The 20,729-nt window shown below is 40.8% G+C and overlaps 1 protein-coding gene across 2 annotated transcripts; it reads left to right on the top strand.

Annotated features, from left to right (window-relative positions):
* Nucleotides 1–3,254: 3,254 nt before the first annotated feature.
* On the top strand, nucleotides 3,255–19,463 carry il13ra2 (interleukin 13 receptor, alpha 2). 2 transcript variants are annotated; one of them, XM_071898182.2, is made up of 10 exons: nucleotides 3,255–3,262; nucleotides 3,640–3,734; nucleotides 4,196–4,347; nucleotides 5,882–6,038; nucleotides 6,764–6,884; nucleotides 7,546–7,730; nucleotides 7,989–8,143; nucleotides 16,420–16,567; nucleotides 18,176–18,293; nucleotides 18,406–19,463. In XM_071898182.2, the coding sequence occupies exons 2-10, from the start codon at nucleotides 3,644–3,646 to the stop codon at nucleotides 18,491–18,493; spliced, it is 1,215 nt and encodes a 404-aa protein (XP_071754283.2). In that variant the 5' UTR covers nucleotides 3,255–3,262; nucleotides 3,640–3,643; the 3' UTR covers nucleotides 18,494–19,463. The 2 variants fall into 2 exon arrangements, with proteins under 2 accessions (XP_071754283.2, XP_071754284.1); XM_071898183.2 differs by lacking the exons at nucleotides 3,255–3,262; nucleotides 18,176–18,293 and having other exon boundaries at nucleotides 3,638–3,734.
* The last annotated feature ends 1,266 nt before the right edge of the window (nucleotides 19,464–20,729 follow it).

The following is a 20,729-nucleotide window of genomic DNA, read 5'->3' as shown; positions in this document are numbered from 1 at the left end:
CGTCAAGAGTAACCAGACGTTCTGTGCAATGTTCCACCAAATTATAGATTATGCACAGCTTGATTATATGTTTTACAGCAATTGCCAAGCCTTCATTCAACATCGTGTCCCACTTTAAATTTCTTTTGATCAAAAGTAATTGCTGATGTTGAATTAAATATGAATGAATGTGTTTGCCTCTGTGGGTGTTTTCCAACACATTGTATTACCTCAAGAATAGTGCTATCCAATTCTGCAGGATTCTGTCGTTCTGTTGCACAGATCAGAAGCAATCTGTCATCTGTCTGCTGCGAGCCAGTTAACTGAGGACCAAAACAGATTTATGGGTTGCTGAGCAAGAACAGTGAGGAGGGTTTTCTTCCTTTCATTTGATTACAAAAATGTCTACTATGACATATAATATTACCCACTGTTTGAGTTACTGAGTTGTTAGGAAATATAAGCCTAGAGTGTTTTGTAATAATTGAGTCAAACTGGCAAGTCATTTGCTACAGATAGTTTAACTTATTCCTACATTTTGTAATAGCAGTGTGTGTATGTGACAAATCCCCCTGCAATTTCCTGTCCTCAATTTTCATTTTAACAACTCGACTGTGCTGACACCATGTGTCACCACTGCGGTTTGGATTTTTTTAATCATTCAGTCATTTCATCAAAGGAAATGAGTCATGTCTACACACGACACTGCCGAGAAGAAATCAGATGTATGTATATAAGCTTTTTGTATTTAAAAACAAAGTGAAATGCATGCAAGAATACTGAGCGACTTAAGCCCAACCTCTGTACATATCATCTGTAAAAAATTCCAGGGAGTTTCTTAAAAAAAAAAGATCAAACAAACAAGGTTAACAAAAAATAAAGTCAAGTTCTCTACAACTCTGTGTGTCTCTGTGTCTCTCTCTATGTCAAGCTCTGCCCAGTGGCGCACCTTGCTGGATGTGACTCCATAATGTCTGTTGACACTACTGCCATTTTACTGAGGAAATGTGTCAGCTCATGAATTTGATTACTGTCACTACTGTGCCAATATTCAATAACTGACATCAGGGTTCAGCTTGCACAATACAAAGCAGAGTGAAACTAGGAGAATGTACACAGAATGTGATATGAGCGTGAATGAGACATGAATGGGGATAATCCCCCAAAGCACCAAATTCCAAGGAAAGGGAAACGAAAACATCCTGCAGTTGAATGCTCACGATGTAGCAACATAGCGGTCTGGGTGACCAGCCAGGCATAAAGCCCTTCAGAGCAGAGATGGAAAGTGCTTCTATACTGATAGTGCAAACCCACCTTGAGTTTGGTGTTTGGCTAGACCACACCCACATGCACCAATCAAAAACAAGCTTTTTTTTTTATTTTTTTTTTTAGTTTTTTAGTTATTCTTCAATACTGATATTTCTGATTGTAGCTCCCTCCAGTAATAGACACGATGCACGAGGTCATGGTTAAAAAACGGGGCTTTATTCCTATATCGGACCAACCCGTGAGAACTGGGTTGAAAGAGAAAATAAAAAGGACAATAAATGAAATGCATGTATGTATGTCTTGTATTCACAATTCTTAATTCCCCTACAGCTATACAACAGGTAATTAACTTAAACTCAAACATACCTTGTAGGCTGCTTACTACTAAGAGGGGCTAAATCTTGCTTCTTTCTTCTAGGTTAGTATATACTGTATATATGAGCGTATATGCTTGATAATTAAGCTCTTATGCCATTCTTCTTTTTTGGGCTTTTTGCCACATCGCTAGCTAGCAAGGTTCATTTTTAATTGCGTGAGGAACGCTGGAGCGGCAAAGATTAGTTCCGCCTCTAGGACTACTATATTATTGCTAGGAACAAAAAAAAAAATAGCAAGGTGCCAAAACTATAAACTTAACTGACAATGTGAGGCAGTTACACTGATATTTCTGGTATCCATTCTGGTCACCTTAATTGGTTTAATTGCTTCCTTGCTTCTACTCAACACCAGGTTTCCTGATTGTTGGGCAAGCCTGTGACAGTTATGGCAACTTTTGTGGTCACACTTAATTCACACTAGTTGAATCCATAGATAAATTACAAATAATTCAGAATGCTAGATGCAAGAATTTTAACACATGCCACTACACTGGCTGCCTGTGTCCTTTAGAATCGATTTTCAAGTCATTTTAATAGTCTATAAAGCACTAAATGACTTGACATCTTCAATCATCAAAGCTTGTTTATCATTTTATGTCCATGCCAGCTCACTGCTTTTTTCCAAAGGTTTTACACATGAACACTGATGAAGCCGCCATCTGTTTTTACGCACCTAAACTATGAGCAATATCCCTTTCAAGAAAAAGTTACAGACATATTGTTTTAATCTGGCTTTTAATTAAGGTTGTTCCATATAGTTTACACGGGCTTTTATGTTCATACTCCTCTATTTCCTCATTCTTTTAGTCTTCATAACTTATTTTATTGATTCTATTTTATTACTTGGGTTTATTTAATTTCCTGTTTTATATGTATTAGGCTATTATGTGAAGCACTTCGGGCTACTTTTTTGTATGAAAGGTGCTATACAAATAAAGTGTGTTATTATTAGTCATGTTGGTATAGGCTAGTGTTACAGTTATGATTTGGACAGTCCACTGCTGTAGGATAAGGTGGATAAGCTAGTTCAGGAATCAGGAGTTTGACTATCACTGTGGGGTGTCTGTCAGGACTGATACTCATCTTACTATCAAGTGACTATATGCGTCACTAAAAGTCTAGTTTCAGGTGATACAATAGTGTGAAAAAGATCCTGCAGATATCCAGTGCCTGGGTTAGGGTTAATCATATGGGTTGGATTGGGGTTAGTTTGCAGTCAGGGGGTTTACAGAGTCTGTGGAGACGCAGCAAATATAGCCAAGTGTCAATTTGTTGAACATTTTTGTCACCTGATAGTTGAGCATCAACAGTGGACTGTCCAAAGAAAATACCAATTGTGTCACAGCTATATGCCCTTGTGTCAATGTCATGGATTTGTCTCCCCCCCCCCCCCCAAAAAAAAAAGTGCGGATACGGGATGTCATTACTCAACCGTTTCCCGACTACTTGGAAGCCGGGCTCCCTCCTAAACACTGATTTCCAGGTAGGCTGCATGAGGGGCAGGAGGTTATTGGACTGTGGCTTCAGCAGCTTCTTCTGAGCAGCAGACAAACGGCTCAGCCACCCAGCCGCAGTCTGACAGCATTACACTCTGCCTTTCGGAAGTCTGCACAGGGAAACCCTCACTCACCATTCATGTAAGTATCCTCGTCTTATGGTATCTTTCAAAATCTTTTTTTTTTTTTTTTATGGATGACATCCTTTGATCCAGTATTTATTTTACATTTTGTAGCATAGAACAAGGAATTCTGAATGCATTTTGTAGACATAATAAGGTAAGATGGTAGATTGTTGTGTTTTTTGACACACACAACAGAGAAAACACTATGAGTTAAGGTGTCTTGTGTGAATATGGCTAGTTAAAATTTCTGCATTATATTGATCACCTCGTAATTTAAACCCTCGATCACTCATACACGCTGATGATTTATACATTATTTGATTTATCAGTGTTTTATTCAGTGTTGTTTCAAGATTACAACGGCCATCATTCATCTTATTGACTTCCATACAGAGCGATGGCAGGCAAAACCTGGTTGACTAGAGGAGCTGCACTGATGCTCTTCTTGCTAAACTGGAGCCAATGCATGCAATTCACTGAAATTACAGGTTGGTTCAGATTTGTTTTTCCTGATTCATTATCCATCGCATGCTACACCGGCGGTCTCGGGTTTTGTTCGTCGCTGACGTGTTAATTAAACGCTTGACGGAAAATCCAAGGTGTTTTCCCGTTTCACTGGTAGCCGCGATTCATTTGGACTGGGAAAACAATTTTAAAATTAATCACAATTTAGAAGTGAGCATAATAAATCTCTGCACTATATGATCTTAATTAGGCAGCCATACATTTCTGGGGTCAACACGCAAATTGTTGAAAGTAAAGTTCACGTGTTGGTCTGCAGGGAGTTTGGTTGCCAAAGAATGTGACTTTGTAACTTTGTAGTTGGAGGCAGACTGACTCTAAAGCATTTCTGTTGAGCCAGTATTGACAAGAAACAGGTGTTGGAAGTCTCTAACAGTTTGTTTCCCATATAATTATCTTGCATTATCTGCATTTTTTCCACTTGCAGTGGATCCTCCAGAGGATCTTGTGATATTTGACCCAGGTCACCTCGGACTTCTCCAGATCCAGTGGAGCCCCGCAGCCAGCCTGCTGAACATGACAGACTGCCAGCAGTACTTTCAGCTGGAGTACTTCAACACATACCAGGACAGATGGACTGTAAGTGGCAGCGCTCGCCCATCTCTTCAGAGTTTTGGGGAAAAGCTTCCTCATAATCTCCCATTGATAACAAGAGGCATCATGGTGGTGGGACATTAAAGCACATTTTTAACAATGGAATCGTACAAGTAATGAAAATAAGTAGCAAGGAAAACCGAATACTTGTAACCCATCTGAGTCGCTCTTTAGGCAGCAGGGCAGCAGGTTGGCCGTGGGGTGGAGGGCCGGAATAAGAGCCAAAAAGTTGTTGGTTGTATTCAAGCCAGGAGTGGAGGATGGCTGGTATTCTGCAGTGCCCTTGAGCAAACAGCAACCAACCCTGCTCTGACCTGGTGAGATGTATGTGTACTCTATGTGACTCTAACTAGGAGGGATGTTCCTTACCTTACCCCATCTTACCTTGTGTAGATTGGCCAAATAAAATAATCTCAACCTTAATTGCAGAAATCTCCCCAGTTCATAAATGAGCTACATCTCATCTGTATCCTGGTTGATCTCATAAGGAGTCACTGATTTCTAAGGAGACTAAGTGTTCTGTGCAAACTGCAGTGGGGTTGTTCCTTGCTGTCTTCGGGAATTATTGTGATTTAGCTGTTGCAAACTTGGCTCAGGCTCGTAACAAATGAGAGAGTCCACACACAAACTCAAAGCTCTAACCAAAGTCAAAAACCATAGAATGTGAGGATTTGGGGAGTCAGTGGTGTAATGCATGTGTGGATGAATGGAAAGTGAAGTGTGAGGGTTGTGTAGCGTGAAAACCAACGAGTCAAATTAAAGATAAAGTGGAAACCATGAACAGATATTCAAGGCTGCCCAAAGAGAGCACAAAGCCGGGGCTCTTAGATGCTCCCACCCCCCTAGATACAGACCCACCCAGCTCTGTCTACCTGGCTCCTGTAAAGAAGAAGGAACACAGGCAAAGAAGAAGAAACAGACAGACAGAGGGGTGGTACAATGGTCATGACCTCTAAAATGTGATTGCCCAGTGGAAACTTTCTCATCTTTCTGCTCCATGTTTATACAGTTCTGTAGCCATATCCTCAAGTGATCCAGTAAGGTTGTTTGCTCCTGTTAGCACAACACTGATTTTTATTGTCCCTTAAAATTGTTTTGTTGGGAAGAGACTAAGGTCATATGGCTTTAATTTCTTACTTTGCATTTTGGAGGCCCATTAATTCTTAAAGACATAGTTTAGAGTTGAATGTACTTTTAGTCCAAAAAAGCCATGGGAGCCAGAGCCATCTTACTAGAATTTGTTCACAAATGTCATGGCAAATAACTTAAAAAAAGTGATATTGCATGTGTGGTTGCATGAATTGATTTTTTTTAACAGGATTAACTGAGGGAAAACATCAGCTTTGAATACAAGTAGGGAAGCACAGGAACTTCACCAAATTTTGCCAGAAGGACATATCTCGCGGAAATTCCAGCTTGTGACTCCTCTGTCTCTGTCTGGCGGTTAGAACAATGTGAACTCGCCTAAATACCAAAGCCATAACCTCTGAATGACAGGATAATGTTTTTGGGTTGCTAGGCTATCAGGACTACTAAGAGGACATACAGTGCCCAGTTTGACCTGGGGAAAGCAGTTGAAGTGAGAGTGTACACCTTACTGAGAGGATCCTGCAGCAGCGGCTCCGAGGTCAAGAGTGCGCGCTACACCGAGCTGGTCCAGAAACCTGACAGCACTGGTGAGTTACTCAGAAGGCAGTCTTGGCCTACTATACTCTTTAAGCCTGTGGTGACAGTGATAAGAGACCAGTAGGGAAAGAGGTGACAGCAATGAAAGATAGACAACAATAACACAGACACTTAACTTAATAACACTGACACTTAAACAGTCAAAAGGTAACAGTTTTATTCCACAATAGTTGGAATATAAGTGTTTTCAGGTATTCAAAAATGCATTCAGCCACTCTACTTGTTGCCCAGGTTTAAGTGATTTTTTGGAAAAGCAATACATTTTCCAGTGAGATGGTAAATTTTCACATTAATAGCTACTTGGGCTGTGAGCACAGAAACGATGAAGCCAATGGTACAAAAAAGATCAACTTCAGCGCGTCTAGTTAGGCCTCACGTTGCTTGCTGACCTGCAGAAGAAGGTTTAGACCTTGTAAAACAGACGATAGCTTACCAGATTGACATGGTGATGTCCATCTTCCCACCACGACACCGTCCAAGCAAGAGGGGATTCCAAAAGACATTTGCATTTGATGAGAGTGGCAAGAGAAAGGAGAAACATCTATTGTGTTGTGATGAAACTTTATTCATCTTTAACCAGGAGACTTATAGATTTGTTGTAGAAAAGTTAAAATGTTCTCTCCAAGTGAAATATTCCTGTAATCTGTGCTGGTTTGAACAGATTCTTAGATTGACATTGATTGTTTTTTGTTCACCTCTCTTGAATTATCTCTAGGCCTGGCGGGCACCAAGGTCCAGGATTTTGTCTGTGTGTTCCATAAGATGGAATACATACAGTGCAATTGGGAAAGAGGCCCAAAGCAGCCGGCCAACTCACACCAACGTCTCTATTTCTGGTATGTCATGTACCTGGATTGATAAATAAATCAGAACAAGACAAGAAAACCAACATATTGCACTAATTAAGGACAAGAAGTAAAATATAAAGCATATGGAAAACTGACACGACTCAAGACTCTTCTCTTTTCTTCTCTTCTCTTCTCTTCTCTTCTCTTCTCTTCTCTTCTCTTCTTCTCTCTTTAACCTCCAAACCACACTTTAAAATTAAAATCAAAACCATAATGGATTGTTTTCAAGAGAAGAGAAGAGAGTTGAGCTGGGACAAAGACAGATAACCTGCAACTAATAGTCATGAGTCAGATTTCAGTCCATGCGAGTAATTTAATTTGATTTATCCTGCCGCCACCACAAACTGGCGATTAAAAACAATTTTCGCACTCGTGCTTCTCCAATATTACTTGTGTACATTAAATACACATGAAAGCTACTTGGCAACCTGACCCTGAAAATACAGTAGATACTAAAAATACAAGCTGGACCCAAATTAGTAAACCTGCCTAAAAAGTATAGCTGAAATGAATCCGAAATTGAAACCACAAACAAATACATAGAGACATCCGAAAACAAACAACATTCCACTCAAGTCAATCATCAGACGTGTTTTTGCATTGAAGAAATGTTAATTTATTTAAGATTTTGGGTGTGGTACTTCCCCAGGCACAAGCAACTTGAACAGACCAAGGAATGCCCAAAATATATCATTGCTAATGGAGTTAGGAGCGGCTGCAACTTCACACGGAAATCTCTCCTTGATTTCATTGATATCAACTTCTGTGTGAATGGCTCCTCTCCTGGGGGACCACTGAAACCAGCATTCATCTCCCTGCAAATCCAAAACCACGGTACATGCATGTTTGTTTCTTGTTGACTTAACCTAGCATACAGAGTACCTTGATGGATCCTAATGTTTTAGTTCCCAAGCTGCATATATCTTTATCTTGACAATACAACCTTGCTGTGCACACTCAATTAAGCACAATGAAGTGCTCAGTGATGGTGTAATGGACAAGACCCCCATCTCCCGACCCTCACATAGCCCTGCTGTCTGCTATTGAAACCTGAAGAAGAAAGTAAACACTTTTTTATATATGTATGTGTAGTGAAGCCTGCAGTCACAGAGACACTGCATCTGCAAGCGGGTCCAGACAGGCAGCTGGAGCTTCACTGGGAGTGTCCTGTTGGGAGGGTTCCCAAGCACTGCCTCGAATGGGAAGTGGAACGCAACCAAGAGGGACCTGATGGGAACAACTTAACGGTACGGCTAACTGAAAGTAACTTAGGTCTTGTGTTTTTCTACTTGCTAACATGCTCATTATACTGACCAGAGCCCTGTTTCCAAGATGCCTTGTAGTGCAAAGGTTGTGTAATTTCCCATAACCTTTTCAACTTCTAAACCTTTAAAATTGATAACGCAGATTTGGTCTTGAACAGATGCATGACATGATAAAACCAGTGCAGAGCATGCAGGTAACTGGGCTAGGCTGTTAGCACAGTGCAGAAGTTGCCATAATACCTGTATCACCTGATTGTCATCTTAGATTGTATGCATTGTGAACAGAGATTGACAATAGCATGTTTGAACATTCACCTGGATATCTAGCCATGGAGTCAGGGATCCAGGACACAATGTTTATCTTATAACCCGCACTGAGTGAAAATCAGAATCAGAATCAGAAATACTTTATTGAGCCCCGAGGGGAAATTAGGTTTCGTTGCAGTTGCTCACAGAAATATATATAGGCATAGAGAAATTATAAGAAAAATAGAAATAAGAAAATAAATATAAAAATATGTAGAATATGTGCATTATACTACAATAAAATAAAAATATGTAAAGTACCGTATGTGCATTATAAAAATATGTGCAAATAAAAATATGTGAAGTATGTGCATTATACTACAATATATAACAACAAAACAAAAAAAACAAAAGTTTCGCTCAATTGATTCTTTGGTTCATTTGATTCAGTTGGCCTTTATGCGCGGGTGAGAGAGGGAAGACTTTTGGTGAATGAGTGTCGAAAGAGTGGGTTGGCTCCACTCTATGTATACAGTACACTTAGGAGAGTTGTGAACGATGTAATGTGAGCCTAACAGGATTAAGCAACGAATGAGGAGTGACAACCGTATTTAGTTGCAGTGTGTACGTAGCCAAATGAGAACTGTGCTTGTAGATTAGAAGAACAAGTGCATTTGTTTCTCGTTCATCGCTTGTGGATCTTTGTAACATTATAAAATTAGGAAACGCTACAAATAACTAAATTAAAACAAATAGTATAGGCCAAATAAACGAACGGGCTGTTGAGTGAGTGACTGAGTGACTCAGTGAGTGACTGAGTGACTGAGTGACTCAGTGACTCAGTGAGTGAGTGACTCGGCGAGTGACTGAGTGACTCAGTGACTCAGTGACTCAGTGAGTGAGTGACTCGGCGAGTGACTGAGTGACTCAGTGACTCAGTGAGTGAGTGAGTCTGGCTTCCAGGCTAACTAGTCTAGTAGGAAGAGGGGGTCCCCATGCACCCGGTGGAATTCTAAATGAAACCTATATTTTTGCAACCCTGAAGGTGTCTAGTAAACAAATCTGGATGTTCCCATTGCAAAAAAAATTCCGAAGGGGTTGATTTGGCGGCCATTTTGATTTTTGTCAAACACAACATATCGCGACAGTTAAAAATCAAATATATCCACAACTTTTGAACCGTATATTGTACAAAGACCAATGAACCCAATTTTTTGGATAATGTAAGCATGAGGAATCGATTGAAATGGTTATTTTAATGATTTGAAATGTCTATCTGTGCTTAAATGGCTTTTTATTGCAAAATTCTGCCAAAACAATATTTAACAATAGATGACCTTTAGTAAATCTTCCCAATTTGTAGGTATTTGGTGAAAAACATCAGCCCTTTAATGGCTATAGAAAATTGCCCAATATTCTAAGCTTTCATTTGATTGATAATATGTTGCTGTAGCCTAAAAGATAAAGTCAGGGACACTGTTAGGGCTACGTCTACCCCAAAATTATGATAGACAGGTAAAAATGAGGGCTAACCATAACTCTTAAACCATACATCATACACATACAAATGAACCCACTTTTTCATATAATATTAATTTAACAGAGTGCTTGAGATTATTATTCTGATGATTCAGAGCATTTATCAGCCTCAAAATGCATGACATTTGAAATCATGCCAAATACTAACAACGCTAAGGCCAGGAACAGATTAATCGTTAATAATTATAATTATATACATAAATTAAACAAAAACTATTACTACATCAGTATCATCAAACTATTAGTATCATCTATTCTAATTGTTATAATCGTCAAGGAGCTTGTCATAGTCTGTTCCCAGGTCATTGTCCTCTTCTTTTCCATCCTCATCCTCAAACACTTCCTCAATCAAATCAATGAGGGAGGAAGGCAAGATGGGCCCACATGACCACAATGGCTCCAGCACACCCCCCTCGGTCAACATCCATCCCTGGCCATCATCATAGGGCTTTGGTCTCCAAAATTGAGGCTGGTTGGCACGCTTGTAGTTGGCCAGTCTGTAATTGACCCGGCCAATATGTGGAATTAGATTATTCCTACATGGTGGAAGGCGAGCCAGATCAACTTTGGACTTGTTGGTGGTGAGTTTGTCATCATCTCCCACCATCTTCCTGAGCATCTTTCCTCGCACCACATCTACTGACTTCTCCTGCGCCTGACCATACATAAGGCAGGTGAAGGCCTCCACATCTGCCACCACCTCTGGTTTCACCGTCCAGTCATCACCAAGTTGCCTAAATAAAAAATCCATGGATATGCTCTCTTACAATGTAACAAATGGTTTTAAATTTCAGCTAGAATTCAATGATTATAAACAGCACAAATTGAAGTTATTGCATACAGCAACATCGATTACTTACCTAAAAGCCTTGTGATACTTTGGATTCTTCTGCAGCATCTTCAGGGGAGCCACTTTGCCCTTACCCTTGAAGGCACTGGTACAGTCCTTGCCTGTAAACATGTAGAACCCTAGCAGCGTCGTGCAGTATTCAGGCTCCAGTGACTTGGCGAGCTCTGTTACATTGACATTGATCTGGCGGTACTTGCCTGTTCAAGTATCGAGGAAGATCGTGAGGCCGATGGAGTGTGAGTGGTGGAGCAAGATGAAAAATATGTCACTGTCAGGAGTCCTCACCACAGCTGACTTGTAACCTTGTCTGGCTGCGTAGTGCAGGTATAGAACCACCCGGGTGTCTGTCTCCTCTTGGTCTGATGACAACTCATGGATCTCATGCATCCTCACCTGAAACACATGAAACATCTAATTGCAGATTCAGTGGTAAAGTGTAATCATCATTGTGAGTTTCTTAGGATATACGATATGTAAAGAAATATTTGTTCAATCTTACCACATTGTATGTACTTACTTCACCATGAGATGAGTCCAGATGTTGTGCTTTTCCTTCCACAATGACAATCGCCACTCCACACTTCTCGAGTCGACACTGCAGCTTTGCTCCCCCAGACCTGGAGAAGTAGCTGGCAGAGTTGTTGCTTGTTGTCATCATTGGCTAGGAACTGCTTGAAGTCAGCAGGCTTCCTAGTGGATGGGCCACCCATGATGAATTTCTGAGATGAGTCATGCCGCAATCTCTCCTGTGTCTTGATAGACCTTGCATGATAGCAGTCAGTAGAGAACACAAAGTTCTTTTTGGCAACCATCTGGTCCAGCACCCGGAGGCAAACTTCACCACACGTTTCTGGCAGATTCATGAGTGCGTGGAACAATGCCATCATGTATGTGCAACATGATGGCATGGGTAGGGAACTTCCTCGGAACTTCCTCAGGTGAGTCTTCCAGCAAAAAGTGCAGCATAGAGGCCTTATTTGTTTTGGCAAAGAACCCATCAGCAGTGCCAAGGCTGGGAGGAACAGGGGTGAGGGAGTACCGCATCAGCTCATCAAGGTTGAGAGGCTCATTCAGGAGCTGTGACTTGACAAGAAGAATGAAGGCCAAGTTGCTCTGTTCGCTGTACTGGATGAGCTGAAAATATAGAACAGTAATGTCTTACTTCTCATTTAGGTTTATTTGAAATGTCATATTAAAAGTATGTGTATATGTATGTAAGAGTATGATATGAAATCAGTGAAATTGGTAATTTGGTATATACCTTTCCCTGTGAGGAGGTGAGTTTGATGGTCTTGTTAGAGGCCTCCATTGTTTTCAGCTTCTGTTTCTTGATGGGTTCAAAGAAGGTCTCTGCAGGAATACCATTTTGGAAGCGATCCCTGATGAATGCTTCCTTTGCTTCCTTGCCAACTGTGTCGGCTCGCACCACATCAATCTCTACCTCAAGGGAAACATAAGCACCAGATGCGATGTTGTAGAGGTGATCTTTGTCAGTAATGGCGAAGGTGTCAATGAAGTTTCAGATAGCAGTGAGTGTTCTCTGCACTGCATCCTCACTTTTCTTGACCTCAGCTGCCTCAAGCTCACGATGCTTTCCTGCCTTAGTAGGACAATCAGTGTCATCAGTGAGTCCACACATCTCAAGCATCCTCTCAAAATACTGGGTGCGAGCAGATGTGGTGCGGCACCAGCGCTGATAGGCACCAAACATGGAGAACAGTCCCCCTAGACCACCTGCAAAGGGTAAGATATTATTTATTGGTTAAAATCACCTGCTGACTTGGCAAACTTCATGAACGTTTCCTCCATGGTCTTGTCCACTGTGCTGAGTGCACCAGGGATGAGTGAGCGTGCTACTGAGATGCCACCCTTCTCGAGAAGGTCCTTCGCACCAGGATGAGACAGATCAAGGTTGGTAAGGAACACCTCTAACCAGACCAAGTACCTGTGGAGCAAGGGATTACCAATGTGTTAGAGAGTAAGTACTAAAATTAACCATGGCAGTCTTTTACAAATGTGTTTTTATACCCAAACATGAGTTACCTGGAGTAGTTCTGCCCATCAAATGCGAAGAACAGATTAGCCATCTCCCCATTGCACTTGTGAAAGAGCTTGAGGTTGTTGGTCTTCACAGAGTAGATGAGCATGAGGATGAGGCGGACGTGTTTGATGAAGCCAAACCAGAAGTTACCAGTCTTGCCCAGGTGATTGGCACACACCTTGTCCTCAAACTCAATATACTTGTTGATGATGGTGAGGGTTGAGGTGTCCTGGACAGCAAGGTTAAGATGCTCTCGGTTGCAGGACTTGACCAGGTTTAGAAGGGACACTACATTGTCTACCTGGATGCTTTCCTCCTGCACAAACTTTTCCATCAGCAGCCGTTCCATCGCCTCACAGACAGTCTTCAGGCAGAACAGTGCCTTCGCATAAGCCTTCCCACTGAGAACACTGTTCAAGCAGCCACTGGTGATCAGGCCAGCCTCCAGGATGACCTCAGCATAGCCTGAACCCCTGAACTTGTGTCCAGTTACCATGCCCATGTAATTCATCCCAGTGTGGAATGCGCCTGGAGTGATTACATGTGACTTGTACTTCTCTGGAAATTTCCATATGAGGGGAAGTGCCTTCATGCACCCACCAAGGTCAAATGTGCTGAGGACATATTTCAGTCCAACCTCAGCAGTGGCTTCCTCAGACTGTCTCAGCAGTTCCTGGATAACAGAGTACTCTGTGAATGGCTGGTTGATTGGAGTGAAATAATCAATGGATGACTTCCTGGCAGGCTTGGTTCCTGTGGCAGAGATGAATCCACCAAATGCAGGGACCGGCTGCTTTCCACTGCTTCCCTTCATCCGCACCATGATCCACACATGATACTCCATCAAACACGCCTTGTACACTGTGTCATTCTCTGCTGGAGGTATGAACACATATGCAGAGGAGGCAGGGTTTTTGGGGTATCCACCTTGAGTGACCGATTCTTTGTCCAGTCACAAAGAGGCAGCGTCTGCCCCTGTCTCGAAACCAGGTTTCACCTCTTGAACCATGATGCCACCTGCACTATTCACAATGTTGGGTCCATGGACATTGGTGGTGATTTTGTTTAGGTTATCCCATTCCACGTGAAACACATCATTACCTTCACCAGTGATTATCTTAGGAGTCAGGTAAGTTGACATTTCATCAATGGCCTTGGCCATGGCCGTCTCAAGTCCAGGCCAAAGTCATATGACTCAGAATGGCTGAGTCTGTTGAGTATAGTGGTCAGCTGCCTGATACGATACAGGTGCCGGACTGTGCAGCAGAGGAGGAGGTGTTTTGGCAGCTTCCACTCACCATTTGTCACAGCACGGCAAAGATCCTGGAACAATATTGCCAAGAGATAATAATTTACAATAAATTTTAATTACTGATCTTAATTGAAGTAAACATTTAATGTATATTATATTAAGGTAAGGTTCTTTTATGATGTTGTGTTTGAATTATAAGTGCATGGATAAAGGGCTACTAATTATGATCATTAACATTATATGATGTGGAGTAAGTCTTATTAAGTATTACCTGGCCAATAGACAGCACGAGACGATGCGTCTTTGCACATATTTCCCCAACCGCTGCCTCACTAGAAATAACAGTGTTGAGAAACTTGGTCAGGTCTGGAGGGAGGACATCATCAGATTTGATGTCGAGATCATCGGCCAAGGTAGGGACGTGGACTTGCTAAAGGCTTGTAGGATCACACCTCGGAGAAGGAGAGCAACATCCTTATACTTGTCCCTTGAGCCGAGTTTGTATGCATAGGACAAAGCGTCCTCGACTTTAATGCTGGAATTGTAGACAAGATTGAATGTGACAAAGCCCTTATCACCTGAGTTCACTTTGGTAGTAGTAAGTAGAAAACTGCACCACCTCATTCTGCTCAATGACATGGCTGTTGATGAAATCGATTACAGATGAGAATGCCTCCTGATGAGCAGCAGCCCTGTGGGCCTGCTCTGTGTCACAGTTGCGGATATCAATTCGCCTCTTTGCACGGACATGATTTTTGTATTTGGTATTGAACAAATTGCGACAGTAAGGGTGGTGTGCTTTCCTGGCAAATAGATCTTTTCCTTTCACCTCACGATGCAGACGGCTATATCCTAGTGCTAGGGCTTGATGCTCAACCTCCTTCCAAGCAGCTGGCCTGTTTTTCCATGATGGAAACTTTACTCTTTCTTGGGTTTTTCCAAACACTTTTAATTCACCTTTTTCGCAGAAGATGCATTGTGGTTGGAACAGCGACCCTGCAGAAGAGATTTTTCGAGGAGATCGTGATGCTGACGCTTTAGTTGAACTGTCGACTGTACCTTTCAAACGGTCCAAGTTTTTCATGAAGCACTGACAGCATCCATGGTGATAGCCAGTTGTTCCTAAATCTACACCCTCAAGACCTTCAGGGATTAACTGACAGGCCGCTGCCATGCAATGAACTGAGTCCTTAGGCTCAGAAAGTCTTCTGTTTCGAATATCATGAAGCTTTGCCAAAGTAGCAGTTGGTGGTTCTTTGACATGACTAAATGATGTAAAGCACCCATGATCAATGCCAACTACATGTAAAATGCAGTTTTGAGGAGGGTGCTTATGTGATTGCTCCGATTCATCTGAAGAGCTCCTTCTTTTCTTGGCAGGCATGATGAGCCAATACCAAATTTAGCTTAGATTGGTATTTAGCGCCTTTCCCAGTTAGCTAGCATAACATTGTTTCCAACGGATTCCTCTTGATATCGACTTTCAAATGGCACCATAATCTTTGCACTACCTTAAAAATTGAGCCCGCTCCATCCTCGAAAAGACTAGTATTAACCGATTATAACAATGTTATATAGATTTGGAGGTGTTTTTGTCGCCTTCCCCGGCTAGGTAGCATAACATCGTTGGCACCAACGGATTCCCAGCGATGTCTAGTTTTGAATGCTACTGTTATTTTTGCTCTAGCCCACTACAGCCTTGAAAAGATACCTATATTAACCGATTGTGTTGTATAACAATGTTATAATATGGCGGGAGAAATGAGCAAATGTATTTGTTTAAATAGCCTATACAAACTGCTTGAATCATCAAAAAAACACCATAATCAATTTGTCAAATAAAAAATATATGAAAAAGTGGGTTCATTTGTATGTGTATGATGTATGGTTATCCCTCATTTTTACCTGTCTATCATAATTTTGGGGTAGACGTAGCCCTAACAGAAGATGATGAAAAACCTCTGAAAACGTACAGAATTAGAGTTTATTAAATGTTTATTAATTATTAATTACCTGTGCAATGTTGCAGATGATACCGTTTGTATTTGAATGGAATAGGCAATGGAATCAGCATTGCCTTGCACACTGCACTTGCAGACATGTAGGTTGTAAAGGTTATGGGGAAAAAAAAAAAAAATAATGGTGTTTTTTATATTTTTTATTATAAAGCTTGTAGGCTCTGTGAACTGGGACTCAGCTCATCTGTTGAAATACCACAAAAAGTTAAAAAGCGATCTACTGTAATGAACAGGGGTGAATGAACATTGTCTTTGCTTGTTTCTTATATGCATGAGTAATAATGATCGCTTCACTTCATTTGTTACTGACAGCAGCAGATTTTAACCAAGGAGATGAACCTGACTCTACTCTCCATCTCTGACACGAAGAGAAACTGCTTCAGGGTCCGGTCCAGGTTGCATAAGTACTGTGCTAACAAAGGCTTTTGGAGCGACTGGAGTCATTGGACATGTCACCCAGGTAATGCTGTTTCAGTATATTTATCCAGAATTTACTGTAAAACATTACAATAAAAAGGCCAGTCTTTCCTTGCCTCTGTACAGTAGTATCCATTACAAGGAAGACCCCAAAATGTTTAATAATTTGCCAAAATATGCAAATGAGCTTGACTGGTGTCAATCACCAGTCCCCTCCCATTTTGTGTTCCATGTCTTACTGTTTGGCCCCGTCCAACCCATCTTTGTGGGTTGTTCCTCCTATTTGGAGATGCAAAATATCTTTTGTTTAGAATGACCCTCTGTGTTTGTGGGTTTTTTTTTTTTTTAAATAAGTTGGTTATCGGAATGTTTGAGGTTTGAATATTTTGTTTAGGCGACATTATGTGTATCATGTGTTCTCATTATATATAGTTATATCCAATTGTGCTGTCAAAATTTGAAAAACTCCAACTACGATATTCATTAAGTCATGAGTTTCGATTGCTGAGGGATTGGTAATTAATCATACATTCCTGAAGGATCTATAGTTAGTCATGTTATTCATATGTTTACATTTCCAATGGTCAAACCAAGAGGTAAAGCACCTTGTAACAAGTTTTTGGTGCACAGTCAAAATCTTACAGACAAGTCTTCATGAATCGCACTCCAACTTGGTGGAAGCCCAGCTGGATCACACTGATGTCGTCATCAAATATTTGTGGAAACCATGAACTCTGACAAGAACATGAACTCTCAAGGAGCATGTAGGCGTATGTTTTTTAAGTATCATTAGAGAGCTACTTATGGTGGTGTGCTTCTATGTGTTGGGCTTGGTGTAGATCAGGGGTATTCGATCGCGTGCCACGGAGGGCCAAATGTATTCAGATTTTCATTCCAACCAAACACTACAGCAGGTGATTTCACTGATTAGCACACCTTCAACCAAACAGGAGAATCTAGTCAGTGAAATCAGCTGCTGTGGTCTTTGGTTGGAATGAAAACATGACAGACGGTTGAATAACTCTGATGTAACCCTGATGTTGTGTTTTTTGGGGGGCAAAGTTGCCCAGCATCGCGATTGGCTGTCAGCCGACCAATCAGAGTCCATATTCCCACTGCGCATCTCTCTTCGCTTCTAGTGGCAGAAAAGCCAGAGCAGAGAAATGACTGAGCCTACTTTCAAGACGTCCCCTTGGTCTTCAGCAGTCCCAGTTTGATGTTTGTATTTTGAAGCCTTTTTTGCATTTCGTTGTCTATATGACAGTTCAGCTGTGACTCAGGATGATGGATCGTCTTCTGCTAAGGCTTAGGCAACAGGGTGCTCGTTTTAACTGAATAAAGATCATACAAACTTATGTGCTGATGTGAATCCGGCTGACTGAAGTTGAAAAAGTAATTTGTCTTTGGGAGAAAGAAAAATGTAAGAGAAGCTCCTTGAACTCCTACCTCCCATCGCTTAATCAAGCAGCAGTCAGAGTAACACGTTCCTGCCTTCACTCTTTGTCACTGCAGAGCGGTGGTAAATTCATCTTCCTCCTCCCTATTTCCACCAACGGATCTGTCTATAGGTTCAGGATGATAGATCTAAGCTGGCTCATTCCTGGTCCAAAACATCACAATGTCTATTCTCTGTTCCCTCTGTATGTCATAGATGAGAAAGTAACTGGTGCCGACCCAGGATGGGACGTCATAACTGTCTGTGTGCATGTCGCCGTTGCCGTAATCACTCTGCTGCTACTGTCTCTCTGTGTGTGGGCACTGTTCAGAGTGTGAGTATGTGCATGAGCACGGAAATGCACAGACACACGCGCACACATACTGAGATAAATGCAGCGAAAAGAGACGATGACCTAACTTGATTCAACTTGATTTCAATTGTAGGTGGAGATCAAGACAAGTGAAAAAGCTGGACTCGCTCGCTACCACTCTGTTTGCCAGTAAATCAGTCGTTACGGTGGTGGAACCCTAAAAAGACGAGGGAAGCCGCACCTTCATACACCTGCCGGCAGTCTAAAGGTTTCACTTCACCGCTCTCAAAGGGCTGCAGAAGGATGTTTTAGTGTTGCTCTCCTCTCTCATTTTATTCACACGATGAAGCTCTCAAAGATGTCACATATTTTAGTTTGTATTCAGTGGTTTTGCATTACAGAGACCACTTGACATTGTATCCATCACTACACATTACTGAAGATGTTACATGTTGAACAGATGTAGGCTAATGCTGGGCTATTTACAAATATTATGAATGTTAGCAAGGCTGTCAGCGCACTGTCAGCTGTGTTTTTGACTTGTTCCGATTTGTACATTTGCCGTTACTTGGAAGTATTATGTTCTGGATCAATGTATCATTATTTTGTTTACTTTTTGCCACAACTCTTGCCACAAATTTTAGAATTCATTTTATTTCCATTGTTCGGCAGTTTATAATGTTATGTAGAATTGTTTTGTACTACGAGTCTTTATTGCTCACTTCTTGCCAGCGAAGTTGGGAAATTGATTTGTTTTGTATTTGAAGTTTTTTATTACACACAGACATTATTCAATTGAGTTGTACTTTTTTCTTTGAATGTATTATGCAGTAGAAGTTTGTGTGTCAGGGTTTTGATGCCATGACTCTTGCCAGTTTCAGTTATATTTTGCAGTGTGTACAGTGGTTTGATTTATAACTGAACATAACTGCACAACAATATTTCTGTATCTTTCAAAATCGTTTAAAATATTTAAAGCCAAAATGCTTTGCTGACATCAAATGTCACACAAAAAAAATACTCACCCGCCTTGACTTTTGCACATTTTGTTGAATAAAAGGATAGAAGGATAGAATTGATATTTTCTTTTGCTACTATTTGTTTGCACAAATAGACAAACTGTTTGTGACTTTTACCAACATACAGTCTACATCTCATGTTTGTGTCACATAGCTGATTCTCCCAATCTATTCTTAACAGCATAAAAAAACCCAAGAGGCATAATCCTTAGCTGTAAAACAGAAGCTGAAAATAAGAAAATGAATGTATTAGACCTTGCTTTATAATATTCCCATGTCTTGTGGGACTATCAGCAGTGAACTGTATTTATGGTGTTTGAGAGGCAAAACAAAATTGAATATTTTGTAACAGGTGTCCTAATCAAGATTTTCACCCGATGCCTGTTTGCTGCTGTTGCTGAAAGTTGCCTGCTGTCAGACAACAGAAATGGGGTTAAGGATTTTTAACTATATGTTCCTTTCATATTTATTCTAATTCTAATTCTGCCTTTCATGTGAAGAAATGTGACATCAGCTGTCTTATACAGTATACTTTTCAAATAGAGTTTGGGATGTATAGTGTGTACTTCACCTCAGGATACTCTATTACAGTATGTAGTTCATTTTATGGGTGGCATTCAAAATCCATTGCTGGGGTTTCATGTAGAAAAATTAGCACCCTTCCATCACCATGAAAATACTTTTCAGTGAATTTTTCCTGTTTAAGTTCCCTGTTGATGTACAGACGAGAAAAGATAGATGCTGTATTTTTGCATATAGGGACAGAACTTGTAAATTTCTCAACAAAATGTCCAAAAAGTCACTGGGGACCTACTTGTTTGATCAACTGTAGATTTTTTTCCTGTCATTTTATGGCCTATGCTTCTTTACTCAAATAAGAAACAAGTAAAATATAGATTTTTGTTTCATAATTGTTAAACAATATCAGAAATCCACTGTCGAAGTCACACAAGGCTACAGTATTACGTATTATTTAAAGCAATATGTTATCTGATATAATTCAATGGCTCAATTAGAACCAAAGTTTCCAACTCAGCAGTATAGGAAGAAGTGTCTCTGTTTTTCATTTACATGCAGCTGGAGTCCTGAGTCATGGAACATTTTAGCATAAACATGTTTTGATCACATAAGTTCATTATGGAGCTGTATCATGCAATACAAATTTCCCTTTGTGTCTCCTATCCAGGCATCATTAAAATACAGCCAATGTAATAAAATGTTTGTGTCTTTTCGTATTTGTTGTGGGGAGAGGATGCAGACTGCAGCTGCAAGTGATAATACCAATTATCAATCTCCTCTCCTAGCCTGGGCACTTCACAAAATATAATAAATAGTATGGTGGAGTTTCTTTAATCGGACGCAAGGAACCTTTTAGAGGTTAAAGTGGTTCTTAAAATTGTGATGGTTCATTAAAGTGAACCATCAGTATTTAACATCT

The sequence above is a fragment of the Centroberyx gerrardi genome, chromosome 11 (assembly GCF_048128805.1).
Source record: "Centroberyx gerrardi isolate f3 chromosome 11, fCenGer3.hap1.cur.20231027, whole genome shotgun sequence".
In the NCBI taxonomy this organism is placed as follows: domain Eukaryota; kingdom Metazoa; phylum Chordata; class Actinopteri; order Beryciformes; family Berycidae; genus Centroberyx; species Centroberyx gerrardi.
Note: the sequence above shows the minus strand (reverse complement) of the source record. Positions and strands in the feature narration are given on the sequence as shown.